The sequence below is a fragment of the Ochotona curzoniae genome, unplaced genomic scaffold (assembly GCF_017591425.1).
Source record: "Ochotona curzoniae isolate NIBS_2020 unplaced genomic scaffold, NIBS_Ocur_1.0 scaffold_4506, whole genome shotgun sequence".
Lineage (NCBI taxonomy): Eukaryota > Metazoa > Chordata > Mammalia > Lagomorpha > Ochotonidae > Ochotona > Ochotona curzoniae.
The window spans coordinates 4,921,578-4,947,729 of NW_024467119.1; the positions used below are offsets into that span (position 1 = coordinate 4,921,578).

The 26,152-nt window shown below is 50.0% G+C and overlaps 1 protein-coding gene across 2 annotated transcripts in view; it reads right to left on the reverse strand.

The window, feature by feature from the left end:
* The window catches only part of SCFD2 (sec1 family domain containing 2), a 276,472-nt gene extending 253,088 nt beyond the window's left edge, over window positions 1-23,384 (reverse strand). For both annotated transcript variants that reach the window (XM_040966516.1, XM_040966515.1), the window contains exons 1-2: window positions 22,495-23,384; window positions 17,751-17,919 (exon numbers count right to left, since the gene is read on the reverse strand). In XM_040966516.1, the coding sequence (XP_040822450.1) occupies window positions 17,751-17,919; window positions 22,495-23,332 (1,007 nt within the window). In that variant the 5' untranslated portion in view covers window positions 23,333-23,384. The remainder of the gene's footprint in view (window positions 1-17,750; window positions 17,920-22,494) is intronic.
* Between the last annotated feature and the right edge of the window lie 2,768 nt (window positions 23,385-26,152).

A 26,152-nucleotide genomic window follows, 5' to 3' on the forward strand; every position in this document is an offset into this window, starting at 1 on the left:
AGAAGCTCCTAGCTCCTGACTTTGGAACAGTTCAGCTCTGGTCATTGCAGCCACTTGGGGAGTAAGCCAGCAGATAGAGGATCTTTCTCTCTGTGCCCTCTTCTCTCTATAAACCTTTCCAATAAAAATAAATCTTAAAATTAAAAAAAAAATTTACAACCACTTGTTGTATAAACAACCAACTTCTAAATATCACTCAGGGGGAAAAAAATCTCAAGGGACATAATAAAACAGATTAAATAAATAAGTAATATAGTGCATGAATGTTGCCTTTTTTTTATTTTGTCAATCTTTACATAGTTAATTTGGGCAAAAAGGGTCAAGGGTTACAGGGAAGTGGGTAAGACTATTATTTCCATATTATTTCCTTCATATATCTGAGGTAGAGGGGGATATTGAGGGAGAAGCCCTACCCGGTTTCCCACCCACCCCAAGTCCCGCATGTGGGACATGCTCCGAGATACTCGTTGAAGTGGTTTCAATAGGTCACCAGTTTTGAAATTGCTGCCAATCTTGCCTCTCCAAACACGATGAGGTTGTTGAAAAATTCATTAATTGACCTTGTCCATAACAGCGTCTTTATTTGCCCGGTATTTTGTTGCTAACCTATAGCTGAGGTGGTTGATTAACTTGTTCCATCTTCTGTCCCTTCATGGTTTGGGTTCTGAGTCTGGCATTTCAACTGGGGAGAGAGATCACCAACGAAACTTCGTCTGAGGTGTTCCCAGGCCAGATACTTGTATGCACCAGCAAGCACAGGGCCCAGCACAGTCCATCACCCGGTCAGCTGGTAGTTGCAATTGCTGAGTTGGTTCTGTTTTTCAGCCCCGCCTTCTACTGGATGAATGTTGCCTTATATCAGAGAGAATATATGATATTTGTCCTTTTCGGATTGACTTATTTCACTGAGCTTAATTGTCTCTAATTGGGACCATATGGTTACAAATGATAGAATTTCATTCTTTTTGATGGCTGAGTAGTATTTTATGGAGATTTTACCATAGTTTCTTCTCCAGGCTTTCTTGATGGCCACCTGGGTGGTTTCCATGTCCTTGCTATTGTCAATTGTCTGCTGGGAGTACAGGAACACAGATCCCTTTCTTCTACACAGACATAATTTCTTTTGGATATATTCCCAGAAGCAGGATACCTGGGTCATACGACATATCCGTATTCAGTCCTCTTAGCACACTCCACACTGACTTCCATAGTGGCTGTGCTAGCCTACACTCCCACCAACAGTGAAGCAGAGTGCCTTTCTCCCCCCATCCTCGCAGCAGGCGACAGCAGAGTTCTGACTGTGGGTGAGTCTCACTGGAGTCAGGTGGAACCTCAATACGGATCTCAGGTATACTTCCCTGACAGCTAGGGAACCTGGACATTTTTTTCTTGTCTATTAACCAACTGAATTTGTTCTTTTGAAAAATGTCAGTTCATTGCCTTCACCCATTTCTACAGGATTGTTTATCTTGCTGTTGTTGGGTTTCTGAGCTCTTTGTAAATCCTGGATGTTAGTGCCCTATCAGCTGTGTAGTGTGCAAAGATTTTCTCCCATTCCATTAGTTGCTTCTTCACTTTGTTGATCGTCTCCTTTGCTCGACAGAAGCTTCTAGCTTGATGAAGCCCGGCTGTTTATTTTAGCTTTGACTGCCTGTGCTTTTGCTCACTTTTTCAAACAGCCTTTCCCCGTTCCTGGATCTTGCAGAGTGCTGTCTGTGTTTTCCTCTAATAGTTTGGTGGTCGCTGGGCACACATTTAGGTCCTTGATGTATGTAGAGCTGACTTCTGTATGAGGTGACAAGTGGGGGCTCGTGCTTCTTACCTCTGCCAGCTACTATTCAATTATCCCAACAGCATCTGTTGAAGAGACCGGCCTTTTTTCCTGGATTACTTTCATTTCTTTTGTCGAAGTTTAGTCAGTTGTACATGTGTAGGCTCCCTTTGGGGTTTCTAGTCTGCTCCACTGATCTGTTTCTGCATCAGTACCAGTTTCAGCACACTGTTTTGATGACTACTGCAATGTAGTATGTCTTAAGTTCTGGATCTGTGACTCCTCCAGCTTGGTTTCTATTTTTCAGGATAGCTTTGGCTATTTGTGGTCTCCTGTCTTTCCAGATGAACTTTTGCATCACCTTCTCTATTTCTAAGAAAAAGTGTTGTTGGGATTTTGATCAGAACCGCGCCGATTCTGTGTATTACTTTCAGTAATAGGGACATTTTGATGATGCTGATCCTGCTAATCCAGGAACATAGTAAGTTTCCCCATCTTTCAATGTCTCCTATTTCCTTAATGTTTGTAATTTTCATTATAGAGGTCTTCCACATCTTTGTTTAGCTTAACTCCAAGGTATTTGAAATTCTTCTCTGCTATTTTAAGGGGATTGTACTCAGAATTTCTCTCTCAGCCATCATGTTACTGGCACATACTGATGCCATCGATTTGTGTTCATTAATCTTGTATCCTGCTGCCCTGCCAACGTCACTTCTGAGTTGCACTAGTCTCTTGCTTGAGTCTTTTGGTTCTCCTGTGTAGAGAATCATGTCATCTGCAAACAGGGATAATTTTAATTCCTCAGTTCTGCTTCTCTGATATAAGGCAACCTTCATGCAAAATACAAGATCAATAGCCCTTTCAATACTGTTTTTGCTACATCTCAGGGGGTTTGACACTCATTTTTATTTTCATTCTTTCAAAAAAGGATTTTTTCTTATTAATTTCCTCACTAATAGGTCACATAGTAGCATCATTTGCTTCAAGGTTTTTTAATTTTCTTTTTCATTTCTTCAGTGACACATTGGTTATTTGGTAGCATGTTATTTAACCAGACGGGCAGGAGTTCTGGACACAGACTCCCTTACTGGAACACTTGGTATTGAGTTCTGCCTCTGCTTCCAAACCAGCTTCCTGTCGGTGCACAGCCTCGGGGCAGCAGAGGTGGCTCATGGACTCGGGTCTTGACCATTTAAGTGGGAGACCTGGAGGGAGATTCTGGCTCCTGACTTGGGCCTGATCCAGTCCCTGTTGCTGGCATTTGAGGGGTGAAACAGAAGAGGGAAGAATCCTATTTCTCTCACTTTGCCTTTCAAATAAATAAAAATAAATAGATAAACTTTCTGAAAATGGATCAATCATATATGTAAAGCAAGAAAATGTTAAGCGGAGAAGGGCTGAAACTCTTCAGAATGTAGTGCTAGGCGGTTTAAAGCTCTGACATTATAACAAGAACAAAGTCCCATGAAAAAGATGAAAAGCATTCAAGAAAAACACCTGCTGGAGAGCTGCGTGAGGCATGAGTGGACAGAACCATCCATCATATCCACCAGGCCACCTGATCTGGCAGAAAGCACACAGGCGCCTGATCCTGTTTCATCGCAGCCATCTGGAGCAAACCTGTGTAATCCTTCGTTCTTACCCACAAAGGTCCTGGGTAGATGCGGCAGGAGCCGGCTTTGCAGCAGCCTCTCTTCCAGACAGTCCCTTCTCTCTGAAGGTGTTTGGAACCAATCATGTTCTAAATAAAGTCATCTCCAACCTGTGACAAATTCATCCCGTTGAACTCAAGTCCACCTTTTCAGGCCAACCCTTGTAACTTCTGTCTTCTGGCCTACACCCCACATATTCTGTCCCAAATAAGCCTTACATTAACCTTTTCAATGAAGCCTGCTTCTTTCTACCATAAGAAGTACAATGTATAAAAGAGGAGCCTGATAAATTGTATTTCATCAAAATAGAAAACATCTGCTCTATCCTGTTCCTAGATGAAAAGACCAAACTCCAACTAGGAGTTCGACAGACTAAAGAGCTCTCAAAGCTCAACAGGGAAAAAAGCAATTCAATTAGAAAACGGGCCAAAGATGTGAGAAGCAAGCCAGTGCAAACTCGCTCACCACCGCCTTCGGAGCGAATACAGCACGCTGACTGCGAGTAACCAGCGCTTCCCCGACTGCTTGCAGAAAGCCCTCTTCTGCACACTCCGGCCTCCGCAAGCCCCTGGGCACTCTCCCTCCCCTGCCTGCCCCATCTGGCCTCACGTGCCTCTTGGCACCTGGCCGCCCACCGTGCTTACTCCCTGTTTATGCTCCTGTCTCTGTCTCCCTCACTAGTCCCATGAGAGCAGAGTTCTTTGTCTACGCCACGTGCCCAGCACAGCAATCCATCACTATTTTGAAAAATGCAGTACAATACGCAGAAGGTTCACTTCCACAGGAGCACCTTCCACCCGGGACATTTTCTGGATTTCAGGGCCCAAGAGGGGCCGTCTCTCGGGGCTGGAAACACCTGCTACCTCAGCAGTCCTTACTAGCAAAGCCAGCCAGGCAGCCACACTGTCCTGGGACCCAAGCCACCTCGCCAGCGGCCATTATGCACTGTGATATTACTGGAAGGTACGGCTCAAAGAACAGAAAGGCAAGGCAGGAACCTTCTGGCAGGCACACTGGCAGTGGCTGGAAGCTGGAGCCTGGCTGGGGTGTCGCAGGCTGGGAGCAACCTCACCGAGGAGCTGGATGCACACCAATCCAGGCTGTGCCTGGCTCACTCACCAGGAGTTAGTGTCGGACCTGTGCCTGACTTTTACTTGGTAGTGAAAGGCAAGCTAATCACAAACTGCAATCACTGTCACTCAAGTTCAGTTAGTTTCTCCACCCCTCCTTTTCCCGCTTAGCTAACTGGAGAGAATTCCTGACTGTGTGGAAAGGACCCATAATCTCCATTTACGTTACGAATCCCAAAGCCACAGCGCCCCAGAGTTCAGTCTCCCCACCATGCAGAAACCACAAACCATTTCCTAACACTCAAAATGTGAAGAGCAAGTGGAGCTTTGACTGCACATTCCTTAGTGGACAAAAGCCACAACAGAGGAGCCGAGGTCAGCAACTAGAGAACGGGAACTCCCACTTGCAAACGCTCCTTACCATGCAATTTTGAAAAGTAGAAACTGGAGTATTTGTATTCAACATAATTCTCCACCAAAAAACAGAACTTCAAATGCCTCTGGTATATTAAGTAATTTACATATGTCTTCATGGCAACTTTGTCCCTTCACTTCCTAAAGAAAAACCTTGCTTTAGCTTATGTCATCCACAAACTTCATTAATTCTGTTTACACACTTGCGGCTGAACTCAGACGATCCCTAGGAAAACTCCTTTAAAAATTTAAGCATAGAACACTGTATGCTGAGGAGAGACGGGTTTTGCTCCTACCTCGTGTAGAATGTTTACTGGAAAAGCAAAAAATACATCCTTTTGTCAGAGGGGCAGAGGTGCGGGTGGTGTGGCAGGGATGCCCCAGCCCGACCCCAGTGAGACCAAAGTCACGTGTGTGGTGGCCTGGCCACCAAAGAGCTGGCTCCACCGCCACTCTCACACGCAGTGACCCCATGTGCTCTCCCCAGGACAGCAACTCTAGCTGCAGACCAACTCAGAACCCAAGAAAGTGTGAGTCTGCCGCAGGAAAAATAACCTGAATTCCTTCTGAAAACGGCACTGGCTCTTTAATGGTAATACGAGTTTTGTTTGGAAATCAAAGAATCACTAATGGTATCAGATAATCTGACAAATGCTGACCTTGAGGGTCAAATTAATAATTTTTTGAAGATTTATTTATTTTTACTGGCAAGCCAAATTTACAGAGAGAAGGAGAGACAAAGAAAGATCTTCCATCTGCTGGTTCACTCCCCAAGTGGCAACAACAGCCAGAGCCGATCCAAAGCCAGGAACCAAAAGCCTCTTCCAGGTCTCCCACACGGGTACAGGGTCTTTGGGCCATCCTCCATGGCTTTTCCATGACATAAACAGAGCTGGAAGGAAGGTGGAACAGATGGGATATGAACCAGTGCCCTTTTGGGATCCCGGCACACGAGGCAAGGACTTTAGCCACTAGGTTACCACACCAGGCCCCAATTAATAATTTAATTCTCAGCATTGTCAGGTTACTTAACAGTGTGAAAATGCATAAAACTTTGGCTCATCACTGTTTAGACTGGAACTGCTTGCATCCTTCTGTTTGGTCTACTTACTCTATTGAGCACAAGCACCAGTTCAAGTCCCAGCTGATCCTCTTCCAATGCAGCTCCTTGCCAATGGCCTGAGGAGAGCAGAGAACAGCCCAAGTGCTTGGGCTCCTTCCCTCAAGGAAAAAACCCACAGGAAGCTCTTGACGTTGCCCAACCAGCCTTGTCCACTGTGGTCATCTGGGCAGTGACACAGGAGCTAGAGATCAATCAAGCTCTGACTCTTCTTAAATAAATCTTTTTAAAAACACAAAAGAAAAACAGGCATACTAGACTTGGAATACTGCATTTTATAAACCCCGGATTCATACGCCAAGCCCTCAGTGGAGCGCGTAGCTGAGTCTGTGGCACAGCAGAGACAAAGGCGCCTTGTGATTAAAGAAAACAAGTCTGGAAAAGAACTCAGTTGGTCTGTTTGGGCAAATTTTGTTCAGGTGAAGTAACTTAGGTCTTCTTCGATAGAAACAGAAGAATAGTATCCACTATGGTGAGCAGCTTCAGGATTTAACTGAAACACGGAATCTGCAGACCCACAATGCAGCGCCCGACAGACCGACCCTCGGCGCTCCCAGCTCCCTCCCCACTCACTGGGATGAGAGGTGTGGGTAGAAGTTACAAATCCAAGATGTCCCACCTGCTGCAACTTCATGGAAGAAGCACATTCAAGCATCTGAGTATAGACACAGACCGCCAGCACCAGACAACAGTGCCCAGAACGAGGCAGACAGGCTTGTCCTGCCTTCTATCAGCCATCTGACATCTGGCCTCCAATACAAGATTTATCAATCACTTTCAGGCTCTTTTATTCCACTCCCCAGCAGAGCCTCAGGACCTGAAGGCCAAGGAGAGGCAGCAGACCCACGGCAATGTCAGTACAGGAGGCTGGCCTGCAGCACAAGAACACAGAAGAGCAGACACTGTGGCAGCAGAGAAACTCTGCACAGGTTTCAGAAACTTCTTCCTAGGACCCCAGGACCCTACCATAAATAATAAGGAAATAAGGGTTGGCACTGTGGTACAGCCGCCTAAGCCTCTGCCTGTGGCACCAGCATCCCATGTGGGCACCAGTTATAGTCCCAGGGGGTCCACTCTGATCCAGCAACCTGCTAATGGTCTGGGGATGCAGCAGAGCGGAGTCCAAGGCCTCGGGCATCTGCATCCACAGGGCAGACCGACTCCTCTCTTGGCATTGGTCGAGCTGGCGGACGCAGCCACCGGGGGGGGGGGGTTAATCAAGGGACGAAGAGCTCTGTCTCTCCTTTCTCTGTACTTCTGCCTTTCCAAATAAAACTTTAGAAATTTTTAAATTGTATCTTCTTTAAAGATTTGTTTTTATTTTTATTGCAAAGTCAGAAATACAGAGAGGAACAGAGACAGAGAGGAAGATCTTCCATTCAATGATTCACTCCACAAGTGACTGCAGCGGCCAGAGCTGCGCCAATCCAAAGCCAGGAGCCAGGAGCTTCTTTTGGGTCTCCCAAGTTGGTGCAGGGTCCCAAGGTTTTGGGCCATCCTCGACTGCTTTCCCAGGCCACAAGCAGGGAGCTGGATGGGAAGCAGGGCAGCCAGGATTAGAACCAGTGTCGATAAGGGATCCCAGCACTTTCAAGGTGACAACTTTAGCCACTAGGCCACGGCGCCAGGCTCTAAATTATCATTAATCCAAGAATGAACAGTGTTTTGATGTAAACTGTTTCCAATAGCAGATCTATTCCCACGATTGAGAACCTGAAACACAAAATGACATGTCTGTATTTCCTGCACTTCCCCCATGTTCACCCATTGCCTAACTTCTCGGGGGGCCTGAGTCCTGTGTGAGGCAGCATCCAGCAGGGCTTCTCTAGGTCAGGTACTCCCTTGCACTAACACATTGGACCAGAGGCACTTCTAATTTCAGACTAGGGGCCGGGAGTGGAATTGTCTGCATATACGGAATGAGATACCTTGGAAATGGGACAACCAGAGATCCGTTAGGTTTCACACACACGGTACACACTTAGTCTGAAGGTAATTTCACGCAGTCTGTGACTGTGCCTGCACCGTGACTGTCTCTTCCACCCGAGTCTCCACCTCAGTGCTCAAAATGTGTCCTATCTGGAGCATTTAAGGTTTCCAACACAGAGAATGGGAACATTGAGCCTGCACAGGCCCCAGGTGGAACAGTACGTGCCAAGGGGCTGACATGTCCAACCGCAGACGAGGCCTTCCATACGTGGTCACGGGATCTGGAGCGCCCCAGCCGAGGGGGTCTGTCCTAGCTGACCACAGGGGTCTCAGGCAGTGGGGACACAGCAGGGAGCTGTATCCTACTCCCAGGACTCTGGTCAGTTCTCTCCATGACCCTAGGAGAGGAGGCATTTATTGATAGTGCCCAGTGCTGAGGCACAAATGAAAGAGGGGCAGTCGGGCAGAGCCAGGATGGACAAAACTGGCCTCCCTGAGGAAGAAGACCGGTATCCAGAAGCCATGTCCCAAGGAAGAATAGTCCAGGGCAGGGACACGGAGGCAGGTCCCAGCACACCCCACACGGGAAACAGCAAGGAAGCTTGCGCCGCAGCTGGAGCAGAGTGAATAAAGATGTGGTCAAAGAGGGCCTGGAAAGCAGATGGGGCAGGGCACAGGAGGGGCTCTGGCTTTCACAGGTCTGTGGGAGCCAGGGGAGAGGAAGGCAGCAGGGTGAGCAGGCGCCCAGGCGCAGGGTCAAGCCCAGTCGACATCGCCCAGCAGCGATGCAGACACTGAGGGCAAGCCTCACGGTGCAGAAAGGGCTAGGGCAGGGATGTGGCGCTGGGGTGGAGCTCACTAACCCACTGACAGAGGAGCTAGAGAATCCGGCTGAAAACATTCCCAAACCCCAGGAAGTGAGGCACAGGGCCCAGGACCAGGTGGGACGCCGCTGGCATCTGCAGTTCTCCAAGAAACAGCCCTTTGTTAAAAAAAAAAAAATAACGGTAACTGGATTGCCAAGGCTTACAGCACAGCGAGACGTCTGTCCACATCTCAGCGCTAAGCTCTACCTGCATTCTAGCTTCACTGCAAAGCAGTGAACAGCGGTTTTCATTCTCCAGCTTATGTGCAGACACACTGGGAAAGCTTGATTGATTTCAATTCTTGTCTGCCAACAAATTAGCACAGTGCCCTCACGATTCCAAGCAACTGGAGAAAACCACGATTATTCCCCTAATGACTGTGTTACATCTTTATTTGTTTGCAGTTATCTCACCACCTCCCCTGATCTTTGACAGGCTGACTTCTAGCCCCCCTATTTCATGACTGCTCTCCTCCAAGCTTTCTTCTTCCTTTAGGGCCTGGGGAACGCATCTATGCCCTTGAGCACACAACAGCACTCCCATCTTTGGATGGCACTCAAAGCTGAAGCCAGAATGCAACGAAAAGGACACCCAGGGAAGACAGACGAGAAAGACAAAGGCACGTCCTGAAGAACAATGCGGAGGGCTCCAAGCCAGGCACTCAAGAAGGAGGCCTGCACTGTGGCACAGCAAGTGACACTACCACCTGCTATGCCAGCATCCCAGCAGGTATGTGTCCCAGCTGCTCCACTTCAATCCAGCTTCCTGCCAATACACTTGGGAAAGCAGCAGAGGATGGTCCAAGCACTAAACCCTAGAGCCACCTGGAAGACCAGGATGAAGTTTTAGGCCCTTGGTTTCAACTTGGCCCAGATCTCGTTGCTGTAGCCACTTGGGAGAGAGAACAAGCAGATGGAATCTCTCTCTCTCTCTTCTCTGTAACTTCACTTTTCAATTAAAAAAGTAAATAAATGGGGTCTGGCACGATAGCGTAGTGGATAGAATCCTCACCTTGAACATGCTCGAATCCCATATGGGCGCCAGTTCTAATCCCAGCAGCTCCACTTCCCATCCCTGCTTGTGACTTGGGAAAACAGTCAAAGAGGGCCCAAAGCTTTGGGACCCTGCACCTGTGTGGGAGACCCAGAAGAGCTCCTGGCTTTGGATTGGCTCAGCTCCAGCCGTTGTGGCAAATTGGGGAGTGAACCATCGGACAGAAGATCTTCCTCTCTGTCTCTCCTCCTCTCTGTACATCTGCCTTTTTAATAAAAATAAATCTTTTAAAAAGAGTAAATAAATGAATTATATACACATGCATACACACACACTGCCTTTCAACTAAATGAATTAAAAGTTAAGAGCTTGGGCATGGCACATAGCCTGTGGATCAAACCCTCCCCTTGCATGTGCCAAGATCCCACAGGGGCACTGGTTCTAATCCCAGTGGTCCCGCTTCCCTTCCAGCTCCCTGCCTGTGGCCTGGGAATGCAGTCAAGGACGGCCCAAAGCTTTGCACCCAAGTGGGAGACCTGGAGGAAACTCCTGGCTCCTGGCTTCAGATCGGCTCAGCTCCAGCCTTTGAGGCCACTTAGAGGTGAAAAAGCAGACAGAAGAGCTTTCTCTCTGACTTTCTTTCTCTCTGTAAATCTGGCTTTCCAATAAGTAAATAAACAATAACAATAAATCTTAAAATAGGAAAAAAAGAATTAAATATGTTTATCTCGTACAAATTTTGACACATATATACAGTCTTCAAAGAATTCCTGGAAACTGCATATTATGAAAAACTACGCATGGATTTCAAAACATATTCTTAGATTTGCCTCCTCATGCTTTTACAACTCCGCTTTCTTTTCTGTTCTCTGGTTACAAATTCAACTGCTCTCATTTTACAAACTGGGGAACCCAGCCGTTCTCGGTGTAACAATCTGCGGCCTCTGCAGAAGCAGCAGGCATGCAGTGAGGCCAGACACAGCTCTAAGCACCCCCTTCGCTACACCTGCCACCTAGCTGCTCCACTGAATCGCCCTCCTCACTCATAAAATATGCAGACTCTACTGCATGGAGTTACGCGAATTCAAAATGCTAATTCATAGTACACACCCAAAACAGTGTTTGCCACACAGAAACTCTTCTACAAATATGTGGTACTATTAATAAGGGTATCTGCTATTTTGTTTTTGTTTTTGAATGAAGATTAACATACTTAACTCTACAGTCAAGAGTTACAGAGAGAGAAGAAGAGACAGATTTTTTGATCTACTGGTTCACTCCCCAAATGGCCACAATAGCCACAGCTCAGCCAGGCTGAAGCTGAGAGGCAGGAGCGTCTTCCGAGTCTCCCACGTGGGTGCGAGGACCAAGGCATTGGGTCATTCTCAGCTGATCTCCCAGCCACCAGCATGGAGCTGGACTGGAAGTGGAGCAGCAGGGACTAGAAGTGGTGCACTTATGTATATTGGTGTCACAGGTGTAGGCTGCATTAGGAATGATCCAGGACAAAGCCGGGAACCTGGAACCCTACCGATGTCTCCCACACGGGAGTTAGGATCCAAGGTACCAGGGCATCATCTACTGCTTTCTCAGGTGCATTAGTAGGGAGCTAGGTTAGAAGTGGAGCAGCTTAGAGAAGCATAGAGGCATAGCATGCTAATCTTTTGCTTGCAAATGCTGGCATCCTATATGGGCAACAATTTGTGTCCCAGCTGCTCCCTGCTTGTGGTCTAGGAAAGCAGCAGATGGCCCAAGGCCTTGGGAACCGCCACTAACCTGAGAGATGAAAGGAAGTTTCTTGATCCCAACTTCAGATCGAGCCCACTCCAGCCACTGCGGCCATTTGGGGAACCACCCTTGGCCCTTGTACCCTTGTTTTGCTCAATGGGACTCAGCAGTGTTCCTACTGAAGTCAGGGAACAAACATGACTCCCAAGATAAAATCAGGAAGCAGCTCTGCTTCCTGTTCCTGTATCCAGAGATACAGGTGGTGGGCGGTTAGGACAGGAGCCCTGGAGCGGAGCATTCTGGGTTCGTATCCAGCTCTACCTCCCAGAATTCCTGAGTACCTTTTCCTTCGCTTTCCTTACACATGAAATAGGAAAATAACACCAAGGGAATAACGCCATCTGTTTGTTGGGTCGCTGCAAACTTGAAATGACGTTTCTAACCTCAGATGTCTTGGGGTGTCTCATGGCAGGAGTGAGGCCACTGGGCCATCTCCTCTGCACAATCCACTTCATCAGGCCCTGACCAATCCAGTTCATACACAGTCATCCACACCAGCCCTCTCCTGCTCTCTAAACCCATCAAGACAAGATCACATCCAGCTTTGTTTTCACAAGGCTCCCTGGACCTGCAAAACCCACATCAACCTCCTGCAGTACTTTTAGAGACAGAATTCAGATCAGACACATCAATCTCATTTCATATCATTTCTAATTGCACCTGCTGTAAACCATTACTTCTCCATAAGAAAGCACCAAGTACAAATGTTAAAAGCAAAAGGATATTTTAATTCATCCCAGTCCTTCCTATAACTTAGCCTAGAGCAAGACTGAAGTAGGTCCTTTACTCACTTACGAACGGCCATTAAAGAGCTTGAAGTACGCCAGTACCAATCACTTTTACATCCCCAGACTCCACGTGTGTAGACCTCGGCTTGTACTGTATGCACAAGCAGACAAAGTCTAGGACCTATCATCTTCCTCCCACACTGACCCAACCACGCTAGGCATCCAATGAATGTCACTAATTACCCACAAAAAAAGCTGAACATCTCAGGAACTTCCAATTAGATGAAAATACCACAGGAAATTCCAAATGTGTCTGCTGCTGTTAAAAATTGAAACCATAATGCCAAAAGATATGGTTGTGTTTAAAATATGAAACACAGAGATAACACACATGCTGTGACTCAGAGGCTTCTCTCCTGTAACACTAAGACTCTGTTAAGAGTGGAGGGGTGGCGGATAAGAATAATTCTCACGAGAATGTTGATAAGGAAGACCCAATCAGGATAGTGAGTACAGCATCGCATACTGCTTCTGAAGGAAAAATGTATTATTTTTGAAACCCTGCAAAACTTAAAGAACACCATCTTTCTCTGATGCCTCTGAGCATGTGAAAAAACAAGAAATAAAAAATGTTGGGGCTGGCGCCATGACACAGCAAGTTAAGCCTCAGGCTGCAGCATCAGCATTCCATATGGGCATGGATTCAAGGGAAAGGAGCAGAATATGGCTCAAGTGCTTGGGCCCATTCACCCACAGGGGAGACTCAACAGAACCTCCTGGGTCTGATGCCATGCTCAGCAGGCTACTCCTCTGCATGCACATGCCAACATCCCATACAGGCATCATTTCGTGCCCAAATGCTCCACTTACAATCCAGCTCCCTATTCATGACCTGGGAAAACAGCGGAGGGTGGCTCACGGCCTTGAGACTCTTCACTTGTCTAGGAGACCCAGAAGAAACTCCTAGTTCCTGTTTTAAATTGACTCAGCTCTGATTACTGCAGCCATTTGGAAAGTGAACCAACAGAGGGAAGACCTCTCTGTTTCTGCTTCTCTGTTTTTTTTTTTAAGGTCTATTTTTTATTATTATTCTTTTTTATTTTAATGATCTTAACACAGTTGATTAGGGGTGAAAGGTCAAAGGTTACAAGAAAGTGGGTAAGACCATTGTTTCCACATTCTCTTTTTTCCTTCCTGTATCTGGGGGAAGATGAGAGACAAAGGAAGAGGTCACACCCAGCCTCCCAACCATCCCAAGGTCCCCAATGTGCGGCATGCTCAAGTGGTTTTCATAGTTCAACTATTCTGAATTGCTGACAATCTTGCCATTCCAGGCACAATGAAATCTCTCCTGAATCCACTGGTTGAACATAGTCCACCTTAGACTCTCTGTTTGCTGACATTTTCACTGTCAACACATGGCTGGGGTAGTTGATTAATTTGTTCAGTCCTCTGTCCTCTATTGTGGTACCAGGTGTCCTACACAGGTTCCAATGGACTGCCATATCTTGCATGTGCACCTGGATATGCTGTCCAGTGCTCCATCTGAGCCACTGAGGAGGCTCAGCTTTGACACATGATTTCCACAGTGAGACCATGGAACCTGCACTTCTCTTCATGGTTGGGGTTCTAAGATCAGCAATTCTTTTGGGGGGATCCCAAAGACGCTTCGTCTGAGGTGATCCCAGATGAGATTCTTGTGTGTGCTTGCCAGTACAGGGTCTGAAACATCAAACAGGGTCACCCAAATCAGCCTGTGCATATGCTGGTGGTTGCATTTGCTGGGTCAGTTCTGCATCCAGCCCCATCTTCTAACACAAACCAAATGGTGTTGGAGCCCATTATAATCCTGCCCACCACTCAGCTGGCAATGTAAACCAGTGGGCACTTCAGCCTTGTTGGGGTGACTGCCAATAAGCCTCACAAGGTCTGACCCCTGCCCTGCTTCCCATGCGTGCCAATATGAACAGCAGACTGGTCCAGTCTGTCCCACATTCCATTCAGCTCCCACACATGTCAAGGGGTATTGAAGCCTAGTGCAGCCCAACCAGCCCCACTATCCAGCCCACGCACCTGCCGATGGGTGCCACTCTCTGTCTAGCCATGCCTGCCACCGTCCTGATTTTCATGATCACCAGGAAAGAGGTGCCCACTGTTTCCCTACTGGCCAACTTGCACTCCCAGATCTTGCACTATCCAGGAAGTTCTGCAGTTTGGCTAGAAAGATTTAGCTTCCTGTGCCAGCATCTGCCTGTTGAAGCTATAGCAAAGCTCAACCAATCCTCACCCCCTCTGACTTATGCTTGCACCAGCAGGAACAGTCAACCTAGCCTGGATTTTCCCTGGTTCAGCTCACATGAGGCCAACAGGTGTTATAGCCAGTCAGGTCTGCCCACATCCCAACTCACACTCTCCAGAGGCAGTGGTGATCCAGCAGAGGAATCCATGCTGCCCTACTACCAACTTTGCCCCCTCCCCGCAGGTGCCTCAGCCTGGTCTGGCATGGCTTGCCTTTACTCAGCTTTTGCCAGTGGATGCCGCAGCCTGGCCTGGCTTGGCCACTACAAATTCCAGCTCAGGTTGGTGGGGGCTACACTCTAGGCCAGACCAGCCGGCACCCAATCCAAGCCCTCATGTGTACTAGTTATATTGTGACCAAACCCAGCCTGATATACACTACATTCTGGTGCTTAGATTCGCCAGCAGGTGAAGTAAACTGGCCCTGCCTGGTTCACCCCCAACATGCACCAAATGTATGCCAGTGGGTACCATTCCCTGGCCTGGTCTGGGCTGCTCCTTGTCTTGGTTCTTTTACTCACCTGCAGGGGGACTAGTTCCTGACAGAGGAGTTCCCAAGTTCCTCCATCAGAACCTCTATCAGTGCCAGATCTCACACCCATCAGTGGTTCCAGGGACAGCCCTACTTAGTCTGCCTTCTGTCCTAGCAGGAACAGTGGCCTTTCATGACTGGCCTTCACCCATTCTGGTTCTTGCTATTGGGTGCTACAGCCCAGCTAAACCTGGTCCACGCACAGACACAGCTCACACATGGCTCCACAGGGGCAGAGACCTAGACCAGCCCATCCTATACCTACCCTTGTTTGCACAAGCACCAGTCTGGCAAATCCCAGACCCAGTCCACATTTATGCCAAGGGACACTGCAGCCATGTCCAGACCAGACCACAGCCTGAAATCTGGCGCTCAAGCTCACCAGTGGGATGTACAACTCAGGGTGTCCCCTTAACTCCCAACCAGGCCTGTTCCCAGCCACAGATCTTGTGTGTGCCACTGGTTGCTCTGACACAGCTCGGCAAAGTTTCTCACCTGTCATGAGCTTTGCTTTTGGATGCTGTAGCCCGGCCTGCCCCCCGTCCCAACTCTCACTGGTGGGTGGTGCAACCTGACCCTACTCAGTCTGATCCCATCCCAGGCTCATGCAAACTAGCAGGTATGACAGCCTAGCCTGACATGACCTGCGCTCCAGTCTGGCATGAGGCTGTCAGCAATGATCCATGCTAACAGCCCATCTCAGGACTTCCATGTGGGCTGGTGAATCAGTCTGACCTACACAGATTTTATGGACTCATCCTTCAAAACCACCAGGTCTCAGTCCCCTCACTTACCTGCAAGTTCAGTGACCCCGTCGTTGGGAGTCCCTCAGGATTTATTCCTCACCTACACACACAGTGGCCTTATCCATGGGTGTCCCCAGGCAGCAATTACATACCCCAAAGACCCTTGAGCTTGCAGCCAGCGGATGGTGGTCAGAGCCATTTGACAAGCTAGCCACTCAAAGCCCCAGACTCGCTCACCACATGGCAGCGGTGGCCATGGCCAGGGTCCCAAGTACTGCATCTGTTTTGGCTCAGTTACCTCCAGCAGCTGCCACGCTGCTGGAAGCTTCCTCCACCAAGTCCCACCTATGCAGGCCAAAAACCTTAACTTCCAGGTTGGTGTGCTTCTGGAGGCCCACCGAGCTCCCTCCCCCAAGGAAGCCAGTGTGCTTGGCTGTTTGTACCTGCACCAAGGTTGGAAAGCCTCCAACCTGGGGGTCTTGCAGGCCCGCCACAGGAGCCCCTACCCCAGGGCAGCATGCAGCTCCAAGAGCTAGTTATTTTTATTGGAAAGTCAGACATACTGAGAGGAGGAGAGACAGAGAGGAAAGTCTCCCACCCACGAATTTTCTTCCCAAGTGGCCGCAAGGGCCAGAGCTGAGCTGATTCAAAGTCAGCAGCCAGGAGTTAATTCTGGGTCACCCACACAGGTGCAAGGGCCCAAGGCTTTGGACCGTCCTTGACTGCTTTCCCAGGCTACAGGCAGGGAACTGGAGGGGAAGCAGGGCTGTTGGGACTGGAATCCGCACCCATAGGGGCCCAAAGCAGTAGCCTAGAGCTAAAGTCCTTGCCTTGAACACGCCAGGATCCCATATGGGAGCCAGTTCTAATCCTGGCAGCCCCACCTCCCACCCAGCTCCCTGCTTGTGGCCTGGGAAAGCAGTCAAGGACGCCCAAAAGCCTTGGGACCCTGCACCCACGTGGGAGACCCAGAAGAAGTTCCTGGTTCCTGGCTTCAGATAGCTGCAGCTCCAGTCATGGTGGCCACTTGGGGAAAAAAATCATTGGATGGAAGTTCTTCCTCTCTGTCTCTTTTCCTCTCTGTATCTGCCTTTCCAATAAAAATAAATAAATCTTAAAAAAAAACTCGCACCCATATGGGATCCTTGCATGTGCAAGGCGAAGACTTTAACCACTAGAATACCAAGCTGGGCCTTTGCTTCTCTTTGTAAATCTACCTTTCCAATGAAAATAAATAAATCTTAAAAAAAAATAATTAATTAAAAAGGCAACAGCAGCTCCGAGATTCAGAGTGACCCAGCTCCAATGAGGAATGAACTGTCAATGGAAGATCTCTCCCCTCAACTCTCCTTCTCTCTCTGTTGTAACTCTGCCATTCAGATAAAAACATCTTCAAAAACAAAGCCGAAGAAAAGCTTCTCCCGTACACACCCATGAGGGGCTCATTTCTCTAGTATGAGACATCACTGTCCCCAGGCCACACAACTGCTTTTCACTCATTTGACAAAGTCAACAAGGAAATGGAACTGCAGAAGCCTCAACGCGGCCCTGTGGGTCAGCATCCGTGAGACGGGGATGCAGGAGCTGACCTCACGTGACCCCCGGAACGAGCTTCCACCGCAGCCTGGCCACACAGCTGCCACAGCCCATACTTCTCACCCACTGCTGTGTGTGCTGGAATTGCCCATTTCCAAATCGTGAACCAATGCCTTTTGCTAAGTGCTGTTCAGTCAGAATGGTTCAACAACACCTGCTGCTCGTCTCCTTTCTGCAGGGACACGGCAGCGGCAAAGGAAGGAGGAGGTGGAAGAAAGATGAGATCAGAAACATTCATGTAGCTTACTCGGCTTGTGCAAGGCAGCCTGGCGCAACCACGTTCTGACCATCTCCTGCTGCGTGCAGCGACGTGAGCTCCACCATGTCAACCATCACATCATTCGTGTGGCCAGGGAGCTGGGGAAGCACAGAGATGATCTTCTCCACCAGGTTGTCACCATGATGTCCCACAGCACCTGGTGAAACAGAGCAAGGAAACATCAACCCAGAGGAGGAAACGTCGGCTGGACAAAGGGCTCCGGGCCTCCTGTTTCAACAACAACGGTCCCTTCTGGCTTCAGTCCCGGGCAGGACTGCATGTCGCACAGAGCAGCAGGTTGACTGTGCTTCCAAGTCCATCCCCGCACCCAGCACAGTACTACACACGGTAAGCTTCAGTAAGAACTTGCTGAATAAAGAAAATATCGTGCCAGGCGCGATAGCGTCGTGGCTAAGGTCCTCGCCTTGAACACGCCAGGATCCCATATGGGCACCAGTTCTAATCCCAGCAGCCCCGCTTCCCATCCAGCTCGCTGCTTGTGACCTGGGAAAACAGTCAAAGATGGCCCAAAGCTTTGGGATCCTGCACCTGCATGGGAGACCCAGAGGAGCTCCTGGCTCCCGGCTTCGGATTGACTCAGCTCCAGCCGTTGTGGCTGCTTAGGGAGTGAATTATAGGAAAGAAGACCGTCCTCTCTGTCTCTCTTCCTCTCTGTATATCTGTCTTTCCAATAAAAATAAATAAATTCTTAAAAAAAAAAAAAAGAAAGAAAGAAAATGTCAGTGGAGCCAACACTGTGGCATAGTGCATAAAACTGCTGCCTGCAGTGCCAGCTTCGCATGCCAGTTCAAGTCCTGGCCACTATACTTTCAATCCACCTCCCTGTCTCCGGCCTGGGAAGGCAGCAGAGGATGACTCAAGTCTTTAGGCCCAGCACCCACATAGGAGACCCAAATTAAGTTCTTGCTTCCTGACTTCAGACTAGTCTAACTCTGTCTGTTGGAGCCATCTTACAAGAGAATAGCAAAAGAAAGATTCCTAACTGCCCTTCTGTACGTCTTTCAAATAAATAAATCTTTTCAATAAAACACATTATCAACACAGACAGTCAAGTACATATGAGGAAACTTCAGAAAGTGCATGAAAACATAGAATTAGACTAAGTTTATTTTGCTGCATGCACAGCTTTTACAAAATATGCACTTTCCATAAACTTTCTGAAGAATTATCATGAACAGGCCCGGCAGCGTGGCCTAGTGGCTAAAGTCCTCACCTTGAACGCCCTGGATTCCCCTATGGGTGCCAGTTCTAATCCCGGCTGCTCCACTTCCCATCCAGCTCTCTGCTTGTTGCCTGGGAAGGCAGTCGAGGATGGCCCAAAGCTTTGGAACCCTGCACCCATGTGGGAGACCCAGAAGAAGTTCCTGGCTCCTGGCTTCGGATCAGCATGGCATCGGGCGTTGCGCTCACTTGGGGAGTGAATCATCGGATGGAAGATCCTCCTCTGTCTCTCCTCCTCTGTATATCTGACTTTCCAATAAATAAATAAATCTTTAAATAAAAAATTGTCATGAACAAGGATTTCGATTTTCTGTGTGATAAAAACAGACATCTTAGCTATTTCTCATGACCTTCTAGAAGCGCTCTACAGGTGTCGCAGGGAGACTCTATGCTGCATTGTTGAAGCTCAGCTTGGCTTTTCCTTCACTCCTGCAGACACACCGACTGCACACACTGAGGGAGTGGACAAGAACAGCACACGTGCTCCCGGTGGCCTGCCCAGCGCCATGAAGAGACCCTACAGTCACCAAGATCAGCAAGAAACCCAGACAGGGAGTTCAACCTTTGGCCTTGGAAGTAAGGATCTCCCGACACGTGTGAGAGATTTGGTACTGGGAGAGGTTCTGATGGAGGAGCCTGGAACTCCTCTGTCAGGACACAGTCCCCCTGCAGGTGAGTGAAAGAACCAAGACAGGGAGCAGCGCAGACCAGGCCAGGGAATGGTACCCACCAGCAGGCAGTGGGCCTGGAGAGCAGGGCATGAGGGCAGGTCAGCGGGACCTCAACTGGGAGGAGAGAGTAGAGCAGGTCCCATGTGACCTTGACGAAAGCACTGAGGGACGGGACTTTCAGCAGGTGTGCTGGAAAGCCATCAGAGCACAGGGAACTGGCACACAGCAGATCGGACTTAGGTTTCCAGGGCACCAACCGAGAAAAACCAGCCGAAACACCTGCTTACCTGCGTATCTTTCATGCTTCTTCAACCCTCGTAAGCGGCCCTGATGGCTTAGGACATCAAGAACCGCTCTTTTGCTCAGCAATATGAATGGGTTTGATACAGAATCTCTGCCTGACCCTGATGCAGAAATGTTCTGGCAGCATCAGCAAGCAAGGGCCTAAGAGAAGTGGAATCCAGCAGGGACAAAAGGAGGGGTGGGTGCTGGACCCAGTGACAGGGACAGTGATCCTGACCCCATATCAGAAACCCCAGGCTGAATACCCAGCTCCAACCCCCCAGCCTGCTTCCTGCTCACACAGACCCCAGGACACAGCAGGACGCCTCAGGCTGCAGGGAGCCTGGCCCGCCCTTCTGAGACTGGTCTGTGTTTGGGACACCCACCCTCTATCCTGGTCCAGCCCTGGCTGTTGCTTTCATCTGGGAGCGAACCAGTAGAAACGGGCTCTCTGTCTCAACTTCTCAAATATAAACTAAAACTCTTTTTCAAAGAAAAATTGGAGCAAATGTCTACAGAGAGAGCACAGACTCCTCCCAGATCTGCTAAGAAAATGAAGCAGCAGCAGAACTGGAGCTGGGGACACATCAGGAGTCAAAACGCGAGACGCTCCCTGGGGTCTGAAACGGGGAAACCAGAGCACAGGACCGAGCGGCACAGACACCCGGACAGGAGAGAATGGAGAGGACCCAGGCTGCACGGGCGAGCAGGCCGGAGTGAGTCACAAGCACAGGATGTCCCTTCTAACACGAAGGAAGCAAAAATGCAGTGGCGTGCATCTCCACGTGCAGAGGCCAGAGAGCCGGGCACGCTGTGACCTTTACGGGCTCGGAGACATCACAGGCCAGTGTGGCAAAGGAGATCTGGGGCCCTGAGGAGAAAGTATGGAAGGAGTGATGCTGAGTGGCAACTGCGCCTTGCTGTGCGGCCCGTGTCTGAGGATTCCTGGCTGCTTTCAGAGAGCTGAGGCTAAACTACCAGCTTGCTCTGTGCACAGCCCAAGGAGACCAAGGATTCAGAAGTTCTCAGCGACTGAGCTGCACAGCCAGGTTTCCCTAACTCAAGTCCTGGGGGAACGCAAAGTGGGAGATCTGGATCAGTTATAAGATCATACGCCACACATTTGGCTAAACAAGTATTAGGTTAAAGAGCATATTCCTGAGGCCAGCATTGTGGCATGATGGATCAAGTGGCTGCTGCAGCTCCAGCATCCCACCTGGGCATCGGTTCAACCTGGCTGTTCCACTTCCAATCCAGTTCCCTGCTAGGCAGAGGATGACCCACGCTCCTGGGTCCCTGCGACAGCGTAGAAACCCAGACCAAGCTCCTGGCTTTCACCTGGCCCAGCTTCGGCCACTGCAGCCATCTGAAGAGTGACTCAGCAGATAGAAGATTTTTCTAACTCTCCTTTTGTCTGCAACTCTGCCTTTCAAATATATCAAGGAAAAAAAAAAAGATTGTATTCCAGCCGTGGGGACTGCCTACACTCACCAGTTTTTTTTCAGTTCCCCAGTAGTTCTATTCCACAATTATTACTTAGGTTTAAATCAATTACTGATTGGACACCTGGGTTTCCAGGTATATTCAAAGTTTACGTTTTGGTATTATCTTTTAGATTACCTTCTCTTTTATGACCATAAATTAATTTCACTGAATTAAAAAAAAATTGAAAACCACAAAACTGAATCCACCTACTAAGCTTTTTATAATTTCATTCAACCTTTTCTCTGATCTACTGAAAAATGTGCTTACGAAAGCCACTTTCCTGACCTTTCTCCTTGAACTTGGCTGTGGACAGCCATTACTACCAACAGGACTGTACCCACCTCAATACAGAACCTTAAAATCAACCGCACATGTCAGGTCCCAGCCAGTGTTTTTAACCACACCTGCTGCAGGGCTACAGCCCTGTTTACACCATTATTATATCTTCATGACTTGAGATGACCTACCCAATTTTCAAATCGAGATCTCTAAATAAATGGATAAGCACTGAAGAGCTTTTCTACACTTCTGTTCTCATTCACGTAAAGGAACAGGCCTCCACTGTCTCAGAGAGGTTCACGTTCGGCCGTTCAGGAGTCTTCCCCCCAGTGTCTCTGCGATCACCTGCCCTGCCAACAGCCGTGTCAGGGCTCAGCGTGTCCAGCCCACAGCCCACATCGAGGTGCGTGGGCCCTGCCACCTGCATGGGAGACTAGCACGGGGCTGCAGGGTCCTGGCTCCAGCCTGCTCAGCCCTGACAGCCTAACCCAGTCACTGCAAGATCTACCTCTGCCTTTCACATAAATCAATCTATAAAGCAATTTAAAAAAATGTTTTAATCCTGCACAACTCCAAGTCCTTTGCAAAAAAAAGTTCGTAAACAACTTCCTCCGTGTCAGAATAATTCTGTCTTTGCAATCTGTGGGGCTAGCGTCAGTAGTTGCTTAACAAAACATTACACCCTGAAGACACAACTCCACGTCACTCACTGAACAACACGCACCCAGGTCGCTCGCGCGCTGGCCCTCCCCAGCAATCTCCCTGGGCCCTACCTGTGAGATCCAGCGTTCTGTCCACAAAGACCACGGACGCCCTGCCCGGGGCAGTCTTCCTCCTGTTCTTGGCAGGGACAAAATTGGCCAGATCGGCAGCAATGATTCGGCTGATGCTGCCCACGGCAAAGCACTCCTCGCGGACTCCCAGGTGCTCACACAGCGAGCTGAGGCCGGACACCAGGCACCTGATCTGCAGCTGCAGCTCGGCCGGCAGGGCGGTGGCGTCCAGCTCGGCCAGGCTGCCCAGCCTCCTCTTGTCCGCTCGGCCACCGTGGAGGAGACGCACGTCCCGCGGCAGCAGCGGGAACAGAGACGCGAAGGCCGGCGTGCAGGCCAGGTGCGCCGCGACAGGGGCCAGCAGCAGCGGCGCGTGCAGCACCTCGGCCGTGTAGTTCATGCTGCCCATCCACTCGCACAGCTTCTCCTCCAACTGCTCGAACACGGGCTGTTGCCCTTCCAGCTCGGCGGCCGCCGCGGCCGGCACGTGGTTGGCCGTGAGGTGGACGGCGTGGCTCACGGCCGTGACCACCACACAGTACTGGAAGTGGCTGCGGCGCACGATGTCTCGCAGCGTCTCCACGGTCCGGCCCTTGAGCAGGCAGCTCAGCACGAACACCGCCTTGGGCTGCTGGACGCCGCCGCCGGCCGCGTGGCTCCCGAACTCCCGCAGGTGGCACGCGGGAGCGCCCACGGCGTCCAGCAGCCGCGAGGGGCCGCAGCCCCAATGCAGGCTCTCGGCGCAGGCGGCGTCCAGGTAGACCACGGCCCGTTTCACCTTGGCCAGCACCTGCTCCCAGCCCTGCTGGGTGAAGGACAGCACGCCCGGGGCACTCATCCTCGGGGCGAAGCCGACTCGGGGACCACAGGTGGGGAAACTTTCCTCTCAAGTCACTGCTTCCGGTTAGCGGACTGCCGGACGCTGACCATCAACACGGTACACGTGGTCCTGCGCGGGACCCGCCTGCGCGGCGCGCCTGGATGACGCGAAGAAAGCTGGTTGGCTGGCGAGGGAGGGGAATGCGCGCGGAAGCACAGGTGGGCGTGGCTTCGTGGATGCCGGCCTCTAGAAGATGAGGCTCAGGTGAGCCGCAGTCGGTAATGAGACCTCATCGAGAACAATGGCTAGTAGAAGCTTGAATTCTTCCTGGGATGGAACCGTGTCCCTCAAAGTCTGCAACACTGCGTACCCGCTGAGTGACGCCCCGTTTCCCGGGCTCCAACTGCGAACACAGTCTGCAGGAAGTGTTGACTGAGTATAATCACCAAGCTAAACTCCAGCAGTGCAGTGGTCGGCATGCATGGCCTCATCCGAAAGCCATTTACACCTGCTAAGGTCCTGCGCCTCCAAAACCATCACTGCACTTCCCACCGGGGTTTTCCGACTCCTGCCTCCACTGCCTTCCTGCTCTGCTCTCCACAGCATGCGGCCCTCGGCAGGAAGCCTTGCCCAGTGCTTGCCCTGTCTTAGGGTAAGCTTTTCTTTTAAACATGTATCGTATTGATGTGAACAGTTACGGAGAGAGGGTGGGAGAGCGATCTTGCATTCTTGCGCTTGCTCTTCAAATGGCTGGGGCTGGTTGAGGCGAGTGGCAGGAGCTCAGGACTGCATCCCCGTCTCTGACGTGGGTAGCAGCGTCCAAGGATTCCAGCTGTTTGCGCAGGTGCGTCAGCTGGGCCGGAACTAGAGCAGCTTGTGGGATACGAACGTCCCAGGTAGAGGCTTAATGCACTGCAAGTGACCCACCCCCACCCTCACCCCTGGAGTGGGTTTTACCGTCTGTGCGGGAAAGGCTTTGTATCCCCAACAGTCAGAACGTAACAAGTGTTAAATGTAACAAGTATTCGATTTATATCAAAATAATAAATGTGTGTGACCAACTTTGAATAAACGTGCACAGTATTCCAGGCAGGGCCTTGAGGACATAAAAGGAAATAAGCCACAATCCTGACTCCAAAATAATTATACTGAAATAGAAGAACGCACACATGTAAAACCGAGAAGTGCAATAAAAAAAACGACACGATAGAGAATATCTAGGCATAGCAAAGAATGGAAAATAAAATCTGAATGAACGAAAGAGGGAAGTGGTCAGAAGATGGTATAAGACCCAAACTTAAAGCGTCTTTCAAAGAAAACCAGCTGCTCCCCAGGTGGGCAGGATGAGGAGGAGCCCTTCCGGCCATCCTGCTGCGGGAACAGAGCAGCGGAGGCACACAGCTGCATGAAACTACAGCTACAAGCAGTCACTGCAGCTGCAGGGTGTGGGTGAGGAGGAGGGGAAGGAGAGGCCCTGCAGGGTGGGGGGGGGTGAGGAGAGGCCCTGGAGGGTGCAGGTGAGGAGAGGGGTGAGGAGAGGCCCTGCAGGGTGGGGGGTGAGGAGAAGCCCTGGAGGGTGCAGGTGAGGAGAGGGGGGAGGAGAGGCCCTGGGGGGGGGGGTGAGGAGAGGCCCTGGAGGCTAGATGAAGGCGTGGCTTCCATTCTCCATTGACTGCAACACGATTTCACGTGTGGAAATGTTTGCAGCTGCATCTCAAAGAATTTTTTTTTTCCTATGAGAAAGTACTGTGAAGCAGAATGAGATTCAGGACACAGACAGCAGTTGAGAAGTAGCAGCAGCTGCGACTGGAGGTGGAAGTTCTTTACAGCAACACGACTGTGGCGCTGACACCCACAGGGGCGCCAGTTTGAGTCCTGGCTGCTGCATTGCTGATAGCGCCTGGGAGAGCAGCAGAGGATGGCTCAAAGCCTGCACCTGTGTCAGCGGCCCAGCACAAGCTTCTGGCTCCTGCCTTCAGATGAGCCCAGCTGTGGTCATTGCTGTCATGTGGGGAGTGAGCCACCAGGTGGAAGATTGTTTCTCCGTAACTCTGTCTTCCTAATAAAATAAATCGTTTAAGAAGGAAAGGGGTTTTGGATAAAAGCCCAGGTTTCTGTCTGGAGAAGTGATAAGTGACAGTCAGCTGAGGTTTGGAAAGCCAGCGGAGCAGCAGATTGGTGAATAAATGAACTAAATTCAACTGGCGCGTATTTTTCTGTGTACACACACACCGTGCTAACCGCTGCTAAGGTGTGTGGCTGAGTGCAGTCAGTACATCAGGCTGTTGTGTATCTGACCCCAAACCTTTCCAACTTGTAAAGCAGCCACTCTGCACTAAAAACTCCCCCATTGAGTCCAGTGGGGCCCAGGTCACCTGGTCCTGGTCCTGGCCCTTGGGTCGGCCTGCACGGTGGGTGCTGGGTCAGTGAGCCCTGGGTACTAGGGGTCTTACAAGGCCCAGATCACCTGGCCTGGGTCCTTAGGCCCACATAGGAGACAGAGCAGTGGACGGCAGGCCCTGATGCACGCTGCAAATATGGCAGCCCATTGGGGCCTGCAGAGAACATCTGCTACCAAAGCAGAGGAAGGAAAACAGAACAAACTGAACAACTGTCCCAGCCAAATGGTGACAGCAGAAACCTGGGCAAACGGACACTCTGAGGTCGACTGTATCAGCCAGTGGACACTGGAAGGTTTCCTCATCCTTGGATAGGTGAGGCCGAGAGCATTTCAGAACTATCGAAACCACCTGGGCAGAACCTTCGGCGCATGCACCACCTTGGGACCCCGGGTTGATGTCGGGTGGCCATTCCCCATCCCCATCCGGGTACTGGGAG